Source organism: Acinonyx jubatus, chromosome D1, assembly GCF_027475565.1.
Source record: "Acinonyx jubatus isolate Ajub_Pintada_27869175 chromosome D1, VMU_Ajub_asm_v1.0, whole genome shotgun sequence".
NCBI lineage: Eukaryota > Metazoa > Chordata > Mammalia > Carnivora > Felidae > Acinonyx > Acinonyx jubatus.
Window position 1 is genome coordinate 11125637 of NC_069390.1, and position 17798 is coordinate 11143434.

Consider the following 17798-nt stretch of genomic DNA (forward strand, 5'->3'; position numbering starts at 1 on the left):
AAGACCTTCTCCTGTCAGGCGCCTGAACTGATGGGATTACCTCTGGGATCATAGTCATGCAGGGTTGGAACTGGATCATCTGGCTGCTGCTGGGTCCCCAGCGGGTCTGCAAACAGCAAGCCTGTTATCAGGTGCATGACGGTCCTGGCTCCTGCTGGGTCATAGTATAGGTCCCTGCACGGGCAGGACTGTCCCTGAACCACAGCTGAGAGTAGATGGAGCCAGGTCACAGGGTCACTTCAGGATCCATAGTTGGATCAAGGTCAGACAGCCTATCTCCTAGGCACTGATAGATGGGTCTCCTGCTAGGTCCCTGGGTGGGCAAGACTGCTCCCAGATCATAACTGATGTTGGAGCCAGGTCACAGCTACTTCAGGGTCCATAGCCCTAAACAAAGTCAGCAGGCCTATCACCGAAGGCTCAGATGGGCATGACTCTTCCTGGGTCCCTTGGCTGATGGTACTATTCGCAGGACCAATGCCAAACAGGGCTGTAGACAAGTCCGCAAGGGGACAAGGCTGTTTTCTGGCCTGTATCCAGGACCATGGACAGTGAGCATGGCTTCTCAGGGTGCAACAGGGAAAAGGGCCAGAAAGAAAAATGAGAGTTGGCAAAGTCTGTGCTTTAGCTTGTGTGGATACAGTCTTTCTTCTTTGTTGTGCCTTTTCAATAAGCTCTCCTCGGTGGCTCCACTGAGGTTTCACAACCTCTTGCTTGGAACCCAAAGCTCCCACATAAAAAAACTTTTGTCCACAGATGGCTATTAAAATTGCTGCTGTGGGGGGATAGGAGTAGGGGGCCTCTTATTCTGCCATCTTGCTGACCCAGAGCAAACATTTTAAGGACAAACTGATCGTATTCTCTGATAGTTCTTGGAAGAACTCATAGACAACACTTCTTACATGTAACTTGTAGCATCTTTCCTAGTATAGCAAAAATCCACATTTGATGTGTATCTCTGTGGTTTTCCTCCTGGGTTATGAAACTCTCAGAGCACCTACTTAGAAGAAAACTGTACATCAAAAACTACTATCCCAAAGATCCTCAGGTACAAGGCTCCACCATCTTGTCTGATCCAATTTCAGAGTTACAACTTCTCTCATTTTTACACATTTCAAGCTCTTGCCCCATCAAATCTACTGTCTCAAGAGATATAAACAAAACACCACCAACTTGGAATGGAAAAGAGGAAAATACTTAATTTATTCTTTGTGTGTGTGTGTGTGTGTGTGTGTGTGTGTGTGTGTGTGTGTTTATTTTTGAGAGGGGTGGGGGGCAGAGAGAGAAGGAGACACAGAATCCGAAGCAGGCTCCAGGCTTTGAGCTGTCAGCACAGAGTCCAACGAGGGGCTCAAACTCACAAACCGTGAGACCATGACCTGATCCAAAGTCAGACGCTTAACTGACTGAGCCACCCAGGCTCCCCTCACTTAATTTATTTTCATTGGGCTGAAGACAAGCAAGGAATGTGAATCCCAAAGTTTAGGATAGGATACGAAGAAAAATTATTTCCTCGTCCTCCCTGAACATACCTTTCAAGACTTCTTCCTGGTTTATCACAATTCTTGGACAAACACACTTGACCACACCCCCTGACATTGTTCAACATTGCTCAATGTTTGCTTAATGAAAGAGGCTGAGGCAAGCTAAAGGAGGAGCTCTCATTACCCTCTGCCCATCACCCAATAAATAGTCAGACAAGCCCTCGCTATTCCAGAACACTGTTGGAGAGATGAGACAATCCCACCAGCTGCCCCTACTGGGGCTCCTATTGTTTTCTCTTATTCCAAGACAACTATGTGAGATCTGTGGTGAGTATGCTTTGAGCTAAAATTACTCCTAGTGTGATAGTCTTCTAAAGACTAGTGGCAGGGCACTTGTGTAGAGTGACCTATTCCAGTTCTATAGGGGGTTGGATTTTATGAGTAATATAAAATGTGGCAAGACATGGTGAGGAAAGTTCCACAATGTATGTTGTTTTAAGAGAGGTTGTAGATTCAGTGCTAACTTGCCTAACCATTCTTCCTAGATTCAGATTTTCTCCACCACAGCAACCCTACTAAGTAACTATGTATTCTTCTTCATTTTCAATGATATAATATTCCCAATCCCAGAAACTTTTCAAGATCATATAAAGTATCTTTTGAATTTGAGGTACAATCTTTTTTTATTTTTTTTGGAAGTTCAACTTATGGGTTTAGGGTTAACCCTTTGCAACTACACAGAAAAAAAAAAAATGTTAATAATCCCTTTCAAATAATGAAGACTTCCCTCTTGTCACTATTGAGTTCAGATTTTCCAAGCTACACATCTTCTCCCCTCCAACTCTTCCTCCCAGGAGATAAGTACAAGCCCATCATCTCTCCTCTGGGTATAGGATCTGGAGATTGTGTGATCTTATTAAAAAATACTAAGTAAGAGAAAGAAAAACTGGCCAGGTTAGTCTGACCACTTACTAGCTGAATGATCCAATGTTTCTGACATCTTTTTTTAGCTTTATCCATAAATTGAGGATAACTGGGGGAAGGTGTTGAAGGAAGTGATGTCACGAAGTCTGGTATAGCTCTCAGGGGCATGATTTCTTTTTTGTAAGTCTTTTCCCTGGAATTGAGCTTAAACCTAGTCCAAAGATGAGTAGGTGGTGCTGTCTGTGGATACATCTTCCCGGTGTTCTGTAGCCTACAAGAAGAGAACATCACCACAGCAGAGCCTTGTGTTCACACAAGCTAAAGCACAAAATCTGCCACTTCTAAGTTTTCTTCCTAGCCTGTCATTTCCTCTGTTGTATCCTAAGAATTGGGGGTCTCTGTGGAGGCTTTGAAGTTCAATTCATTGTACAAAATGATTGACTCTGTCTTTAGTGGTCAAGGAAACTGATGAGTTGTTGACCAGGAACTGAAAAGTCCATTTCAGTGCCAGAAAATCTGCTGACCTAGATGCTTCCACAATATCTCAAACATGATTCAACAATTGTCCAATTGTTCTTGTAACAAACCATGACCTTTCTGTAACCAGTGATTCAGATCTCCACAACTCTCTTTTAAAGAGAAAAATGGTGAAGGGGTGCCTGGCTGGCTCAGTCAGAAAAGCATGGGACTCTTGATCTCCAGGTCATGATTCTGAGCCTCACATTAGGCATAGAGAACTCACGTTTCCTTGATTCTCTAAACATAATGATTGCAACTCGAGTTGAGCTAAAAGTTACAGTATGTATGGTATTTTGCAGTTTTTACATGATTTGTTGTCCAATATCTATAAAACAGATGTTAATATCCACAATTTTAAAACAAGGAAACTGAAGGTCAGGAAAGTTACATAAGTCACTTGGAAAGATGGAAAAGGGAAAGAACTGAATGAAGCAAATAGAAAGGACTACAGACGGGGAGTCAGAAGATGCATATTCTAGTCTCCATTAAGCCTTCAATTACCAAGGTTTCTTTAAGGACATGTCGGCTAGACCTCATCTTCAAAATCAGGGAATGATACCAGACCTCCCAGGAAGGACTGATATTCTGCCAGCACACAACAGTAAGGCTGAAACAGTATTAAAACACTGAAACACTTCCATGATGGTTGGTAAAGGAGTATAACCTGATGTAGCAGAGGCTCCAGACTCACCTTTGTACCTGTTCCAGTCACATAACTAGTGACCACTGGACAGTTCCCTCTGTGCCATATCTGTTACTAAATATTTTAATGCCAACCCTGGTCCTAGGGCTCTTGTTCCTTAATGTTTTCTTAATGTGTATTTCCTATTTCTTCCCTCCCCTGCCACAGAGGTAAGCAAAAACAACTATACTGATCTAAACCCTCTGATAAACACAATGATCAATTCAAAATATACCAAAGGAATCCAAGCTGCCAATGTCCTGTTGTCCCTCAGACTTGGTGGGATCCTGAACCAATGCCAAGAACAACAGCTGATCCAACAAGTCAAACTCACTGTGTATTATAAAGGTGAGTGCCTATAGTCTCCAGAAGATTTAGAACACTAACTTATCCATATAGGTTATCTCTAGCAAGAGATATTTGGAAAATATTGTGTGTCCAAAGTATACTTGCTACATCTATTCCAGCTGTAGAAAATTTGAGGGGACATAAAACTACCTCAAAACATCAATCCTCTGCCACTTTCTCTATAGCTAGACCTTACTTCTTTGGGTCCTGAAAAATATTTTCTTTCAAAAGGCCACAAGGAAAAGCAAAAGAAATTATATACTCCTATCTGCTAATATTATATACTCCTATCTGCTAAATTATATACTCCTATCTCCCCCTACACATCTCACAATATTATTATAAGAATTATGAGAAGCCTGAGCATTTTCATACTCTATGAAGCAGAACATCCAAGTCAATTATTACTATCCTGGAAAGATGACACCCACAAAGAGAGAAAACCCCAAGGTTTCATTATCTATTTTTTTCTTTTAAATTTTACAAGGATTGTATGATTCCCAAAACCTCCCACGATTTCATGGGAAAGACGAGAATCTAGCTTGCATTTATACAGCACTGCTGGAAAAGGCTCTGCTTTGGGAATAAAGAAGAGAACAGTCAAATATTGGTATAGTGTAGGGAAAATGAAAGAACTGACAGGCAATATAAATTACAAGAAAGACAGGAGGCCAGAAAAAATCACAAGCATGTACCTTGTTCAACTTGAATATTTCTCTTTTCAGCTTCAACTTTAACCTCGGGACAGCTTGCCTTGGCTATACTGGCTTTGGGAGCATGCAAAACGCCTGATGAAACATCTATACGTTATCCTAACCTGGTCAAAAACCTTAGAAATAAATTCAAAGCAGAAATTGAAAATATGGGTGAGAATCAAATGTTCAGAGGCCGTGGACAACCTTGTCTTCTCTTCCACTGGTTCAGAACTGAAGGAAGTTTCCCTTCAGTCTTTCCTTCTCTTCATTCTATTCATTCACATATTTTTGCAGATCACTTTCCCTTCTTCTCTCTTCTGACAGGCATCTTGAATTTTCTTTTCAAATAGATTCAACTGAGCATTGACTCTACATCAACCTTACATATGATGATGAACACACGCCTACACAAGCACACACACAAATTATAGGACACTGTTCTCTTGTTCTCGAGAAGCTTGTCTTTAGACAAATAATGAAACACACCAGAAATAGCTGAGCAACACAAGACACTAATGACTGTCATAAGCACCAAAGCATACAATACTAGTGTAAGAGCTAAAGGATGGCCACAAGTACTTTATCACCTGGAAAAGTAGGCTGACCATGACAGCTGTTAGTGAGGTGTGTTGTTTTTATTTCAACACCCACCCGATATTTATCCTATTTTTCATTAGGCCTCTCTGATCCCATCTTCTTTTGAGATGGTCTCTATTTCTACTTGTAGTTTGAACACATACCATTGAAAGTGCAAGAGGCTTAGTGGTGGGAAATTTGTGTTCCAGTCCTAGCTCTGTAAACACCTCAATGTCAGGATAGTACTTTTATCATGTTAGCACTGAGTCTCCTCAGTTTTGAAATGAAAAGAGTTGAGTTGAATTTGGTAGCTCTTAGCAGCCTTTACATTTCTCAGGTTTGCTGATTTTACCAGTGATTTCCCCCTTCTATTACTCACCTCTCCTTAAATGTAAAGAAATTCTAATAAAACAAGTAGGAATGGCTATAAAACTTATTACTCCAGTATTATTTCCATGAGTAAGGTATTTCTTTCCTCTCTGACAGGGAAACACAATGGTAATCCACTGACTAACTACTATCAGCTCAGCCTGGATGTTTTGGCCTTATGTCTGTTCAGGGGGAAATTTTCAATCACCCAAGTTGCTAAAATCTTCGAACCTGAAAATAAAAATTTCTATTTTAAGGGACAGTTCTCAGTAGGTGAGTCATTAAACCCAATTCCCTTGGCATATCGGACACCGGTAAGTCTTTCCCTTTGAGTTTTTTGTACCAGTAAGTACTTGGACTTTTTAAAAAATCCTCTTTATGCTAGTGTCCAGGGAAAAGAATTTTCTTTTTGAGAAGAATGGATATTGGGGAGCATTTAAGCATCTTTCTAGATGTGCAGCAATCCAGTAGAAAGATCTGGTTCTTACCCTACCTCTTCTTTGAGTTATATGACCAATGGATGTTAACTCTTGACTTGAATGTTCCCATCTGTATAATAAGGATAGATTGAAAGAATCCTCATATAAGACATTTTAGGAAGTATAAGTGTTAGAGAAAAGAAACAGTGGAAGTCAGTTATCTTAACTTTGCCTCTTTCTCTAATTTATTGGGACCATTTGGATGTGTGGGCTTACTTGGACAACACGACCTCTCCAGTGACAAGGACCAAAACTTTGATCAATAAAGTCTGTATCCCCAAAGGATAAGGACCAGAAATCTCCTGGGTCAGCTTACACATCCAAAACAAAGCCCCCTATAGACAGCTAGTATTGTTGCCCAGCCCCTATGGATCCAGATACACACATTTATCTTTCTCCAATGGGCCCAAAGAAAATCACAACTCAGTATCTCTGGACAATAAGTAGAATATGAGATTTCTCATACCATTTCTATGGGAGAGAGAAGGTACCACATCTAAAGAATGCAAGGAGAACTAAGTAATAAGACAGAAAAACACCTTATCCTCCCTTCTTCCAATCTCTTGTCTCATCCTCCCCCTTAAGAAGGTTTATTGGAAAACAATTCTCTTAAGTGTTATTTCTTAATCAACCCAATGGAAACACTGGAAAATTGCAAAGACATATTTTACTTGGTGTATCATCCTGAATTCTCTCTATTCCTTTGCCAATATGGCTGAGAGATAAAAAAAAAAAAAAATGAGAACAGCCAAGATGTAGAAGTGGAAGACTGTTCATGTGGATGCATCTGCAAATCCATATGTGTTTCTCTGACCAACAGGTGAGCTATTGAGTACAAGGTACAAGGGATCTTGAAATATTTGAGTGGTTAGTACTGGAGAGATGACTGCCATATTCCAAAATCCTTCTCTCCTATCATCAACTAGTGTGACCCATCTTCCCAGTTTCCCCAGATCTGTCCCTCTTTTAGCAATGAAAATCCTACATATCAGGAGATCCCTCAGTCCAAGGCAAACTGGGATGGTTGGTCACCCTATCACCAATATGTTGTTTCCTGGCAGATACTGGTGCAATGGCTGTCCTGGCTCTGACCTGTGTGAAGAATATAACAAATGGGAAGAAAAAAACAGATATGGAAAACTTAAATAATATCAATAATCATATAAAGTCACTGATAGAGAAGATTCTTTCTCAGAAAAAAGAAAATGGTCTCCTTGGAAACATATATAGTACAGGAGAAGCTATGCAGGTAAGTCAGAGGATAAAACAGGAGACAGAGAAGGGAGTCATGAAAGAAAGAATAGCTGTATACTTTCTTATCAGCCTAAGATATTACCCATTCTCTTTCCTATACTAACTGATTTTAAGTGATTCCTCTCCCCTGATGGAAATGTATTCTCCTCACCTTCAATCCTTACCTTTCACACTCCAATGTTTCTATGAAGCTTTTCCTGACAACAATTTTTTTTTAAGAAATTCCAGAGTCTACTACAACCTGTCATGTTGTTCTGGCAAATGTAATTTCACACTTTACCATAAACCATTGTTTTGCATTTGCATCTTACCTCCCAAATTAGACCATTGTTTTCCAAGTAATAAAAGGCAGTGGTAGTAATGGCAGCTAATATTTGTTGACACAGTCATTAATGAACACAACAATCCATGGAGGAAAGAATTATCACCTCCATTTCCTAGAATATGACCATGAGTCATGGAGTATCACTAACTTGCCTAACATTACAAAGCCAAAAAGTGATTCAGATGGGGATGGAAACTGTTGGTTTCAAAATTCACACTCAGCACCTACACTGTCCCGTATATGTTCCTTGAAGTCTGGGGCTTTATTCCTGCATCACTTACTGATTTCCTCAACTCTAAGGGGTAGATACAAGAAGAGAGAAAAAAAAGATTTACAGAAAAAAAATTCACCGAGTCTTTAGTCTGAATCGGAGTCTTCCAGGCCACTCCAGGAAGAGAGGGCTTTCCAAGGGACAGAGGACAGCAAGGGCACAGACCTCAGGCATGAAAGAACATAACATATTTTAGGAAGATCAAGGTTTTCAACATGACCAGTGCAAGGTCCTCAGGAAAAAATTACAAGATGAAGCTAGGGACATAACAGGGATCCAATCACACAGGTTGTTTTTACTATTGTTGCTGTTGATGCTGTTGCTTGCCTTACTGAGTTTGGACCTAATAAAACAGTGGTTTCCCATCCTGGCTGCAAATTTGAATCACCCGAAGGAGGTTTGAGAAAACATTAATGTGTAGGCTCCACACCGGCCAGTTAATATAGAAACTTAGAGGTGGAGCATGAGCCTTGGTCTTGTTTTCAAACCCTCCAGGTGACGTTCACGCACAGCAGAATTGAGAGCTACTTGCCTATAACTTTTTAAAAGGAAATGAAATATGATCCCTTTTTAAAAATATTCCACAAAGGCTTCTTGACTTCTTGGTTAATTTAAAGTCTCCCTGAGAAACTACAGAGCCACATCTGTAGGTCCAGCCCAAGTAAGCCCTTGTCTTACTCCTCGGATACCCTCCTAACTTTTCCTACCCCATCATTCTGTCCCTTCAACCCAGTTCACATCTGCCACTTGGATAGTTTCTATTCAAGGACCTATCAGACTCCCCACTGCCAAGCAAAGAATATCAGACACTTCACCCAGAAACTCAAGGGTCTACCAATATGGCCCAACCTCCTTCTCCAGCCTGTTCTTCCACTATCACCCTGAGTCTCCCCAGTGCCCTCCCAGGCCAAGAGGAATCCTCTGGGGATTTTGCCAAAATGTAGAGAGTCTCATCACAGGCAGGCCAAACGCCGGCTGCTTCTACTTTAGCATCCTTGATAATGCTGACCCTCTGGGAATAGTGCTCCCCTGTTTATGGCACCTAATGAAATGTTGTCACACTGTCAAGACCTACCTCAAGGACCACCTTCTGCACCAAGCCTTTACAAAGTGTCACTAAATGTTTATGGGCTCTTCCTCTTCTGAAAGGCCATGGCGTTGGATGCTTCTCCTAAGGCATTCATCTTAGGGGCTCCTTTATGATTATCTGTCTGTTAACAACGTTTATCAATTGCCTCCTATGTGGCTGGTATTGTTCCAGTGCTGGGGCTACAAGAGTGAATAGGGTAGAGAAAGTCTGTTCTCATGGATGCTCTTATCAGTTGTATTATTAATCAATTCCCCACCTCCCACCCATCCCCAAACTCTTTATAAACTTCTTGGTGAATGGGGCACCTAGGTTGCTCAGACAGTTAAGCATCCAACTCTTGATTTTGGCTCAGGTCATGATCATGGTCATGGTATGGAGCCCCATGTCATGGTCCACACTGTGTATGGATCCTGCTTAAGATTTTCCCCCATCTATTTCCCTCTCTCTCTCTCTCTCTCTCTCTCTCTCTCTCTCAAAAAATAAATAAATAAATGTTTTGGTGGCAGTAAAGGCATCCTAGTTATCCAAGGTGCTTCCTATATGGTCAATGTCCAATAAATATTTACCACATTGGTTAGATGTAAGCTTTCCCCTTATTTGATGTTTCTCTCACTCATTCTTATTCCCCCTCATCTTCTCTCATGCATTAGGCTCTCTTTGTCTCATCAGACTATTACAATGAAAGTAAATGGGATTGCCAACAAACTCTGGACACAGTGATCATGGAAATTCATAAAGGAGCGTTCCGTATTCCAACTGCTGCAGCTCAAATCTTACCCGCCCTGATGGGAAAGACCTACTTGAATGTTAACAAAGACTCTCCTTGTGTCTATGGCCCAGGTAGAGCACTAAAGAGCATGATACCCTAAGATGTGAGTCTAAGGTGTTCTTAGGGACCAAGTGTGACCAGATAAATCTTTAAAGCCTAACAGTTCCCACATAGAACTCAGTCCTCTATATGTCACCAGTGATTATAACCACCTGAGGACTTGTTCTTAATGTGGTACCAGGTATTGTTCTTGGTTCAAACATTGATAAACAAGGCAGACTTGATTAAGTGATGTCTGCCTCCAAAGGGATGTTTTCTGATGGGTGGATAGAGGGATGTTCTGAGCGTTATTCCCATTCTAAACCAATTATGGTGAGTCTGACTCTCCATTATGTACAAGGAGTGATACTTCAGGGAACTCCTACATTCTGTGAGAGGAAGATGGCAATCTTATAAGGAAATTACAGTCATTTATTCAAACGACTGATTTTTCAACAAGGTATGAAAGAAGACTTTGCTTTTGTCTCTGTTACCTCTGTATCTTTTCTTTTATCTCTGTTCATTCCTGGTTCAGCCACTTATAGGTTTAGGGACCTCAGACAAAATGTTTAATCTCTAACTTCAGTGTACTAATATAAAAAATACAAATGATAATAGTATCTAATGTGGTTTTTTGTCTAAGGACTAAATAAGATAATCCATGTATGATGGTTAGTACAGTGCCTGGCACTTAATATGTTTTCAATAAATGTTAAGAAATAAAAAGGCACCCCCCAAAAAGGAAGCATTATTATATTCTGTACCAAAGCAAAAACAAAATCAGGAGCCTCTGTGAGAAACAGAAGCAAGTGAATTGCTCAAATTGCTGGGAATGGAGCTGAACACACGTATTTACAAGCTGGTGACTATCTTGTTTAGTCACCGAGAGATCTGCCCCTTGACTGCTGATTCTGGCTCCTTGTAGCAAATCCTACTCTGCATAAAAGGAGACTGGGACTCAGGTCGGATGGGCATGTAAACGCTAACATCATTTTTATTATTCTGAATAGTAATTCTTCTTTGCTTTTCTGTCTCTGCCAGGTGACTTCAACATCTCCACTGTGGAGCCTATAACAGCGACACCTCCTCTCTCACCCTCACAAATCCAAGTGAATTATTCTGTGGTAATAATCAAGGAAACACATTCCACCACGGTCTCCGTAGCAAATGGCTCTGTCTTCCTAGATGTGATGGAAGCAGCTCAGAAAGAAAATGCAACCCTATTTGGGTATGTCTGTATGTAACCTAAGGTGATGGTATTTGGTGATTTTAAGGCACAGTAAGAATACATAAGCACCTGAATACAAAGTATGTTTGAAACTCTTCTTCACTGGTAACTTTGCTGTCCATCTACATCTCATGGCAAGAATTTAAAAAAGGTAAGACTTTTCATCTTCTATCACCCAGTAGGTATTAAATTAATGTTCACCTAATGGGTAAGTCCCAGGGATCTCTCTTCTGTCAGAAAAATTCTTTCAATAAGTAGAACTTTGTCAGTCACTTTGTTTTAGAACATGGTTCATTATTTTTGAATCACTGACCTCTTTGAAAATCAGATGAGGGGCACCTGGTGGCTCAGTCAGTTAAGGGTTCAACTCTTGATTTTGGCTCATGGTTCGGGAGGTTGAGCCCAGTGTAACTGGCTCTGCGCTGAGAGCACAGAGCCTTCTTGGGATTCTCTCAACCTCTCTCTCTGCCCCTCCCCCACGCAGGTGCACATGCTTGCTCTCTCTCTCTCTCTCTCTCAAAATAAATAAATAAATAAGCTTAAAAAGCAAAAGAAAAGCAGATGATTGCAATGGATGCTCATACCAGACACGTGAACACACACACAAAACGTGTCCTTTAAATCAGAGGTTTCACAAATGCCCTGAAGCCTCTCCATGCTCCTCCACTTTCAGATTCATGGACCCCTAGATTAGGGTTCTATGGCCCACAGAGGTCAAATATTAAAATTACAATATTGATTTTGCCTCTGAAAGATATGGTTCCTCTGACTCCCTAAATCTAATTGACAAGTATTTACTGGGTCTAGTAACAAGATGTAAGATGCCAAAATGTAAGAGAAAATTATATATGCATATATGTATACATATATATACACATATACACCACATGTACACATATATGTGTACATATATACACATATATATGTAATATGTAATGTAAATAAATTCTATAAAGGTTGCTTTCAAGGGCTCGCAGAAAGGCAGAGAAATGTGACCAGGGAATGTGAAACAGACATTGGTCATGTCACTTTATAATAAATACAACATGAAATATTAAATTATTCTTTCCTGTTCCTCTTCCCTAAAAGAAAGCCCACTAGCTTATGGTGCCTCTAGGACATAAGGTGAACATTTTCTTCTGCACTTTAGTATCTTCAACTGTTACTATCTTGGGTCAGAAGACTAGTAGTTGTTGACTGCAGTGTCTCCTATGAAATGATGCAGGGGCAGAAACAGGGCATCATTCCTGTATGATTTAGCATGGATTATGGAGTCCCTGCAGCAGAATCATCTATAGTGTTTATGAAACATGCAGATTTCTAGTTCCCACCCAGACCTACAGAATCAAAGTATCTGAGGACAGGGACAAGAAATCTGCCTTTTTGGATAATAGCTTCAAGTAATTCTTGCGTACACTGAAGTTTGAGAAATGCCCATGGAAGGTTGCCTTTAAAAATTCTAAGTTCCCATAACCCATTTACTGTCCCCACAGTTTCACAGTGGAGGAGAGATCATGGGGCCCCTACATCACCTCTGTTCAGGGCTTAACAGCCAACAATAACAACAGAACCTTCTGGGAGCTCCTGAATAACGGCCAACCGCTGGATCAAGGTAAGAGAGGGACAGATGTGAGTGACCATGCCCAAAGCATCCAGATGTGAGGGTGCAACCTTTTGTGGTGAGTGTGCTGAGGCACTGGGAAAGTGAGATCCATTATTTGGTGATTTTGTGGTTAAATCACTTAACCCACTTCTCATTCTTCCTTTTCAGGAGTTGGTAGTTACATTGTGCATGAGGGAGATAATTTGGAGGTTCGTTGGAGCACATACTAATAAATTCAAACCTTCCTCAGCTGGATCTCACCCCTTTGCAATGGAATGGCAGGTGGAAAGTGGCTTCATACCTTCCTTTTCCTTTCTCTCAATTTCAGTAGGAGACCCAATAACCCCCCCTTCTCTGCGTGTTCAATAAAAGGTCAACAGCTACACAAAAAGAGCGTGTTCTAACCATTTCATTTTAAAAGGGGATTATTGATGGAGGGAAGACCACTGCAAGAAGAAGGAAGGGAAAAGAGACTAGACCAGTGTCTAAGCTGAGCTCTACTCAAGGTTCTGCTGCTAACTGTGTGGGTGACCTTGGGCAACAGGTAGGAATGGAGATAAGGTTCTAGATCCAATGTTGAAGCAGCAGCAGATGAGATCAAGTAGGCCCAGAAGTAAGCGATGAACCAAGTGGACATTGACCTCACAGAGGCAATGGGTAGGGAGAAAAATATTGCTCTGGAGAAAAACAGAAACGTGAGTCTTAGAGATAAAAGGTCAGTCCATAAAGCCCGAGGAATAATATCATCCCCTCACCCAGCTGTCTCCCTTGGATCCCATTTGTTCTTCTCCCACATTTATTTATCTTTTACTTCCCCATAAAAATCATCCTGATATTCATATCATCAAAATACATGTGCAGAAAAAATCACCTTTAGTGTCCATTTCAGCAGAATGCACATTTGAAAAATATATATTAAATCACATCTCAGAAGCATGAACTGAGTTGTACTTTATAACTGAGTGCTTGAGCTACATGCACATACAGTCAGGAGCAAGACAAGCCTTTAAGATGCCAAAGGGCAAATAGTTCTTCAGATAAAGCATAAAATAACCCATTTAAAGCAACCCCAATATATATATATATATATATATATACATACATACATACACACACACAGTGGAGTATTACTCAGCAATCAAAAAGAATGAAGTCTTGCCATTTGCTACTAGTGGATGGAACTAGAGGGTACTATGCTAAGAGAAATCAGTCAGGCAGAGAAAGACAAATATCCTATAACTTCACTCATATGAGGACTATAAGTGATAAAAACAGATGAACATAAGGGAGGGAAGTAAAAATAATATAAAAACAGGGAGGGGGACAAAAACATAAGAGACTCTTAAATATGGAGAACAAACAGAGGGTTGTGGGAGGGGGGATGGGCTAAAGGGGTAAGGGGCATTAAGGAATCTACTCCTGAAATCATTGTTGCACTATATGCTAACTTCGATGTAAATTTAAAAAATAAATTAAATAAAAATAAAAAAATTTAATAATAATAATAATAACAACAACAACAACAACAACAAAACAACCCCAAAGGGTGCCTGGGTGGCTCAGTTGGTTGAACGTCTGACTCTTGATTTTGGCTCAGGTCATGTTCTCATGGTTGTTACACTGAGCCCCCCTGTCAGGCTCTGTGCTGGTCATGGAGCCTGATTGGGATTCATTTTCTCTCTCTCTCAATCTCTCTCTCTCTCTCCCCCTCTCCCCCTCTGCCACTCCCCTGCTTGCATTCTATTTCTCTCTAAACAAATAAATAAATAAATATAAAATTTAAAAAAAAATTGAAAGCAACCCCCAAAAGGAAGATGCCTTCAGGTAGAGTTAGTTATTTCTATCCATGTCTCCCTCAGATGAACTGAATGTTTTCTTCATGATACCCTTAGCTTCCTCTTCTCCACCAGCAACCCTGCTTTATAGTTAGGGTTTGGCCATTGCTTTCTGGTACTGATCCTTGGTCCTCAGGGTCAACGCCACCCTGTTCTTCATTAACTGGATGTGACAGATGCCCTCATAACTAGACAGCAATGGATTCTATCCCCCTTGGGTCTGCATCTCATCCTGGAGCTAAGTCAGAGACAGAGGGCCTCCGTGGTGCTGTTTGCACAGGGAGGCAGCTGTCAGACCTGTTTGTAGACTCTCCAAGCCATGTGAAATATGGCTCACTTTCAATAATAACCAGTCAACCCCAGTAAAGCACACAATTTGTATTAGACTCATTCACCCAAATAGATAATAAGGCTATTCTAATAGGCACGCTGACATGAAATGAAATAACATCCAATCACAGCACGAAAAAGCATTTCTTTTGCAATTCTCAGTTCATTCCTCTCATTGGATCAAATACGAAATTGCATTTTATGTCACTGTGTTTCTAACACTTCCCTGTAGTGCTGCGGCCTCCATTATTAACAGACAGAGCTGAGTTTCTGCTACTCAGTGGTCCCATAGCAGAATACAGTAACATTGCTATCTGATAGGATGCCTTTAGTCTCAGGAACAGACATGGAAGTTAATGGAGTAACATTCCCTTGGCGTTCTACTGACATTGCCCGAAGAATCCTGGCTCTGGCCACACATGCTTTATGAGAAGCTCCCAAGGCTTGGGACTATGACAGAACCGAGACTGAGTCTGAGGGTAAAGACTTCCATCTGCTGCCACAGAATAATCAATACAAATAAACCTTTCGTATGTCCAGAGAGAGTCTGGGTACTTGGATACCAGAAAACCAGACACAGGATAAAACAGGCAAATAAATGAATGAAGAAGTTCAGTCAATGGTTACCCAAGGACTGTCAAAATATATGAGTTAAGAAATGTATGGCCTGTGTGGTTCCTGTGCTGGAAGTTATTTGCTAAGTGAGACAATTGTATCATAATCAGTCTTGCAGCAGCCATGGCTGGCAATTTATAAGGAAGTATACGTTTCAAGACACATACTACAGGGTGTGGCTCATCTCAGGATGGTCATGAGCAGCCTCTGGAACCCAAGATCAGTGCCATTCTGGGTCCCTAATCCTGTATTAGATTCTTCTTGCTGTTGTTAACAAATAACCACTAATTTAGCTGACAACAAATACATCACCGTATAGCCCTGGAGGTCAGAAGTCAGAAATGGATCTCACTGGGATAAAATCAAGGTGTTGAAAGGGCTGAGTTCCTTCTAGAGGTTCTAGGGGAGAATCCATTTCCTCACCTTTTCCAGATTCTGGAGGAGGCAGCGTTCCTCCACCTTCAAAGCCAGCAACTGTATCACTCTGACCTCTGTTTCCATCACCACATCCCCTTCTCTGACTTTCACCCCCTCCCACCATCCTCTTCCACTTGTAAGGACCTCTGATTACAGTGGGGGCCCCCCAGTAATCCAAAATAATCTTCTATGTTAAAGTCAGCTCATGAGCAACCTAAACTCCCCCTTGCCACGTGACCTAACATACTTACAGGTCCCAGGGATTAGCATGCAGACATCTTAGGGGGTGGCGGGCATTATTGTGCCTACCATTCCTTCACATGGCATGCAAAGGCTTCCACTGTGCAGACTCAAACTGCCTTTCTGGCCTCATCTCCCACCACACACCATGTATTAGTTAATAACACAAATCACCCTAAAACTTAATGGCTTAAAACAAGATTTATTCTTTCACGGTTCCCACAGGTCAAGGTCTCTCAACAAGGCCACAATCCAAATGTTGGCTGAGGCATTGTCTTCAAACTCAACTGGGGAAGGATCTGCTTTCAAGTTTATTCACACAGTTGTTGACAGGATTCTGCCCGCCCTGGCTGTTGACTGGAGGCTGCTCCCAGTTCTTTGCTATAAGGGCTTCCCAATCAGACAGCTCGTAACGTGGCAGCCGGCTTTCTCGGAGCAAGGAGCAAGAAGAACCAGAGAGAGATGGCAAAAGCAAGAGGGAAGACAGTCTTTTGCCACCTCATCTTATAACTTTTGCTGTATTATATTCATTTGAGGTGAGGCCAGCCCACACTCTGGAGAAGGGGATAACACGAGGGCGTGAACCAGGAGGTGGGAACATGGGGCCATGTTAGAAGCTGTCTAATGCACCCCAATATGTGTCCTGTGCTCTCATCACAAAACCACCAACACTAGCCAAGAATGAAAACCAATGCTTTGCAACCCAGGTCTTATATCTGTTCATGAATTTGCTCATCCAGGAAGTCTTTCTTCTGTTCCTACTGTGAACCAGGTAGGAACTCAAGGGCTGGAGATAGAACAGTGAAAAGGAGACAAAGACCCTTTTGCCTGAGAGCAAACATCTAGTGGAAAAGGAGACAGGAAACGAACCACATGCATAGTGTGACAGAGGGTGAGGAGTCAGGGGCACAGTGGGTGTCTTTGGGGGTGAGGCTGTCTCATACATGAGACAGAAGGTCTGGGTGAAAGCTGGCCTTTGAGCAAAGACGTGAAGGACGTGTGGGAGCCACCATGAGAATATTTGGAGGAGGAGCGTCCTTGACAACGGAGACAGCAAGTGCCAAGGTGGGTGATGGATTCAGGGAACAAGGGGTTCAGTGTGGCTGGAGCAGAGGGAGCAAGGGAAGAAAGCAGTTGGAGGTGAGGCCCAACAGGCAACCAGGAGCCAGATCTTACAGGGCCTTGTAGGTCATTAAGAGGATTTTGAATTTTATTCCAAGATGGGAGCCACTGAGGAACGTCCCCCTAAAAAAAAGCCACCTAAAATCTAGTAGTTACAAAAAAAATTATCCCCCTCCTTTGTAATCTCAAGATATTATTTCTGTTGTATGTTATAGGGAGGTATTGCTTTAATATAGCTGTATTTCTGATACTTATATATCAGAATAATATATATACTAATTATATATATATACTAATATATATATACTAATACTTATAGTACACTAATACTTCATATTTATACCTCATTGATCCCACATTGTCTAAGTATTTTTTTAAGTTTATTTATTTATTTTTGAAAGAGAGAGAGCACAAGCATGAGCCGGGGAGGAGCAGAGAGAGAGGGAGAGAGAGAGAATCCCAAGCAGGCCCCGCAACGTCAGCACTGAGCCAGATGTGGGGCTCGAACTCACGAACCATGATATCATGACCTGAGCTGAAATCAAAAGTTAGACGCTTAACTGACTAAGCCACCCAGGCAACCC

The 17798-nt window shown here is 41.4% G+C and overlaps 2 protein-coding genes across 7 annotated transcripts in view; one reads left to right on the forward strand and one right to left on the reverse strand.

The window, feature by feature from the left end:
• LOC106977900 (oocyte-secreted protein 2) overlaps positions 1–17798 on the reverse strand; it is a 127311-nt gene that overhangs the window by 94280 nt on the left and 15233 nt on the right. The window lies entirely within an intron of this gene.
• Positions 1657–13046, forward strand: TCN1 (transcobalamin 1). Its single transcript, XM_015075494.3, has 9 exons — positions 1657–1811; positions 3778–3957; positions 4683–4823; positions 5715–5870; positions 7138–7325; positions 9667–9856; positions 10866–11052; positions 12546–12664; positions 12824–13046. The coding sequence occupies exons 1-9, from the start codon at positions 1733–1735 to the stop codon at positions 12883–12885; spliced, it is 1302 nt and encodes a 433-aa protein (XP_014930980.1). The 5' UTR covers positions 1657–1732; the 3' UTR covers positions 12886–13046.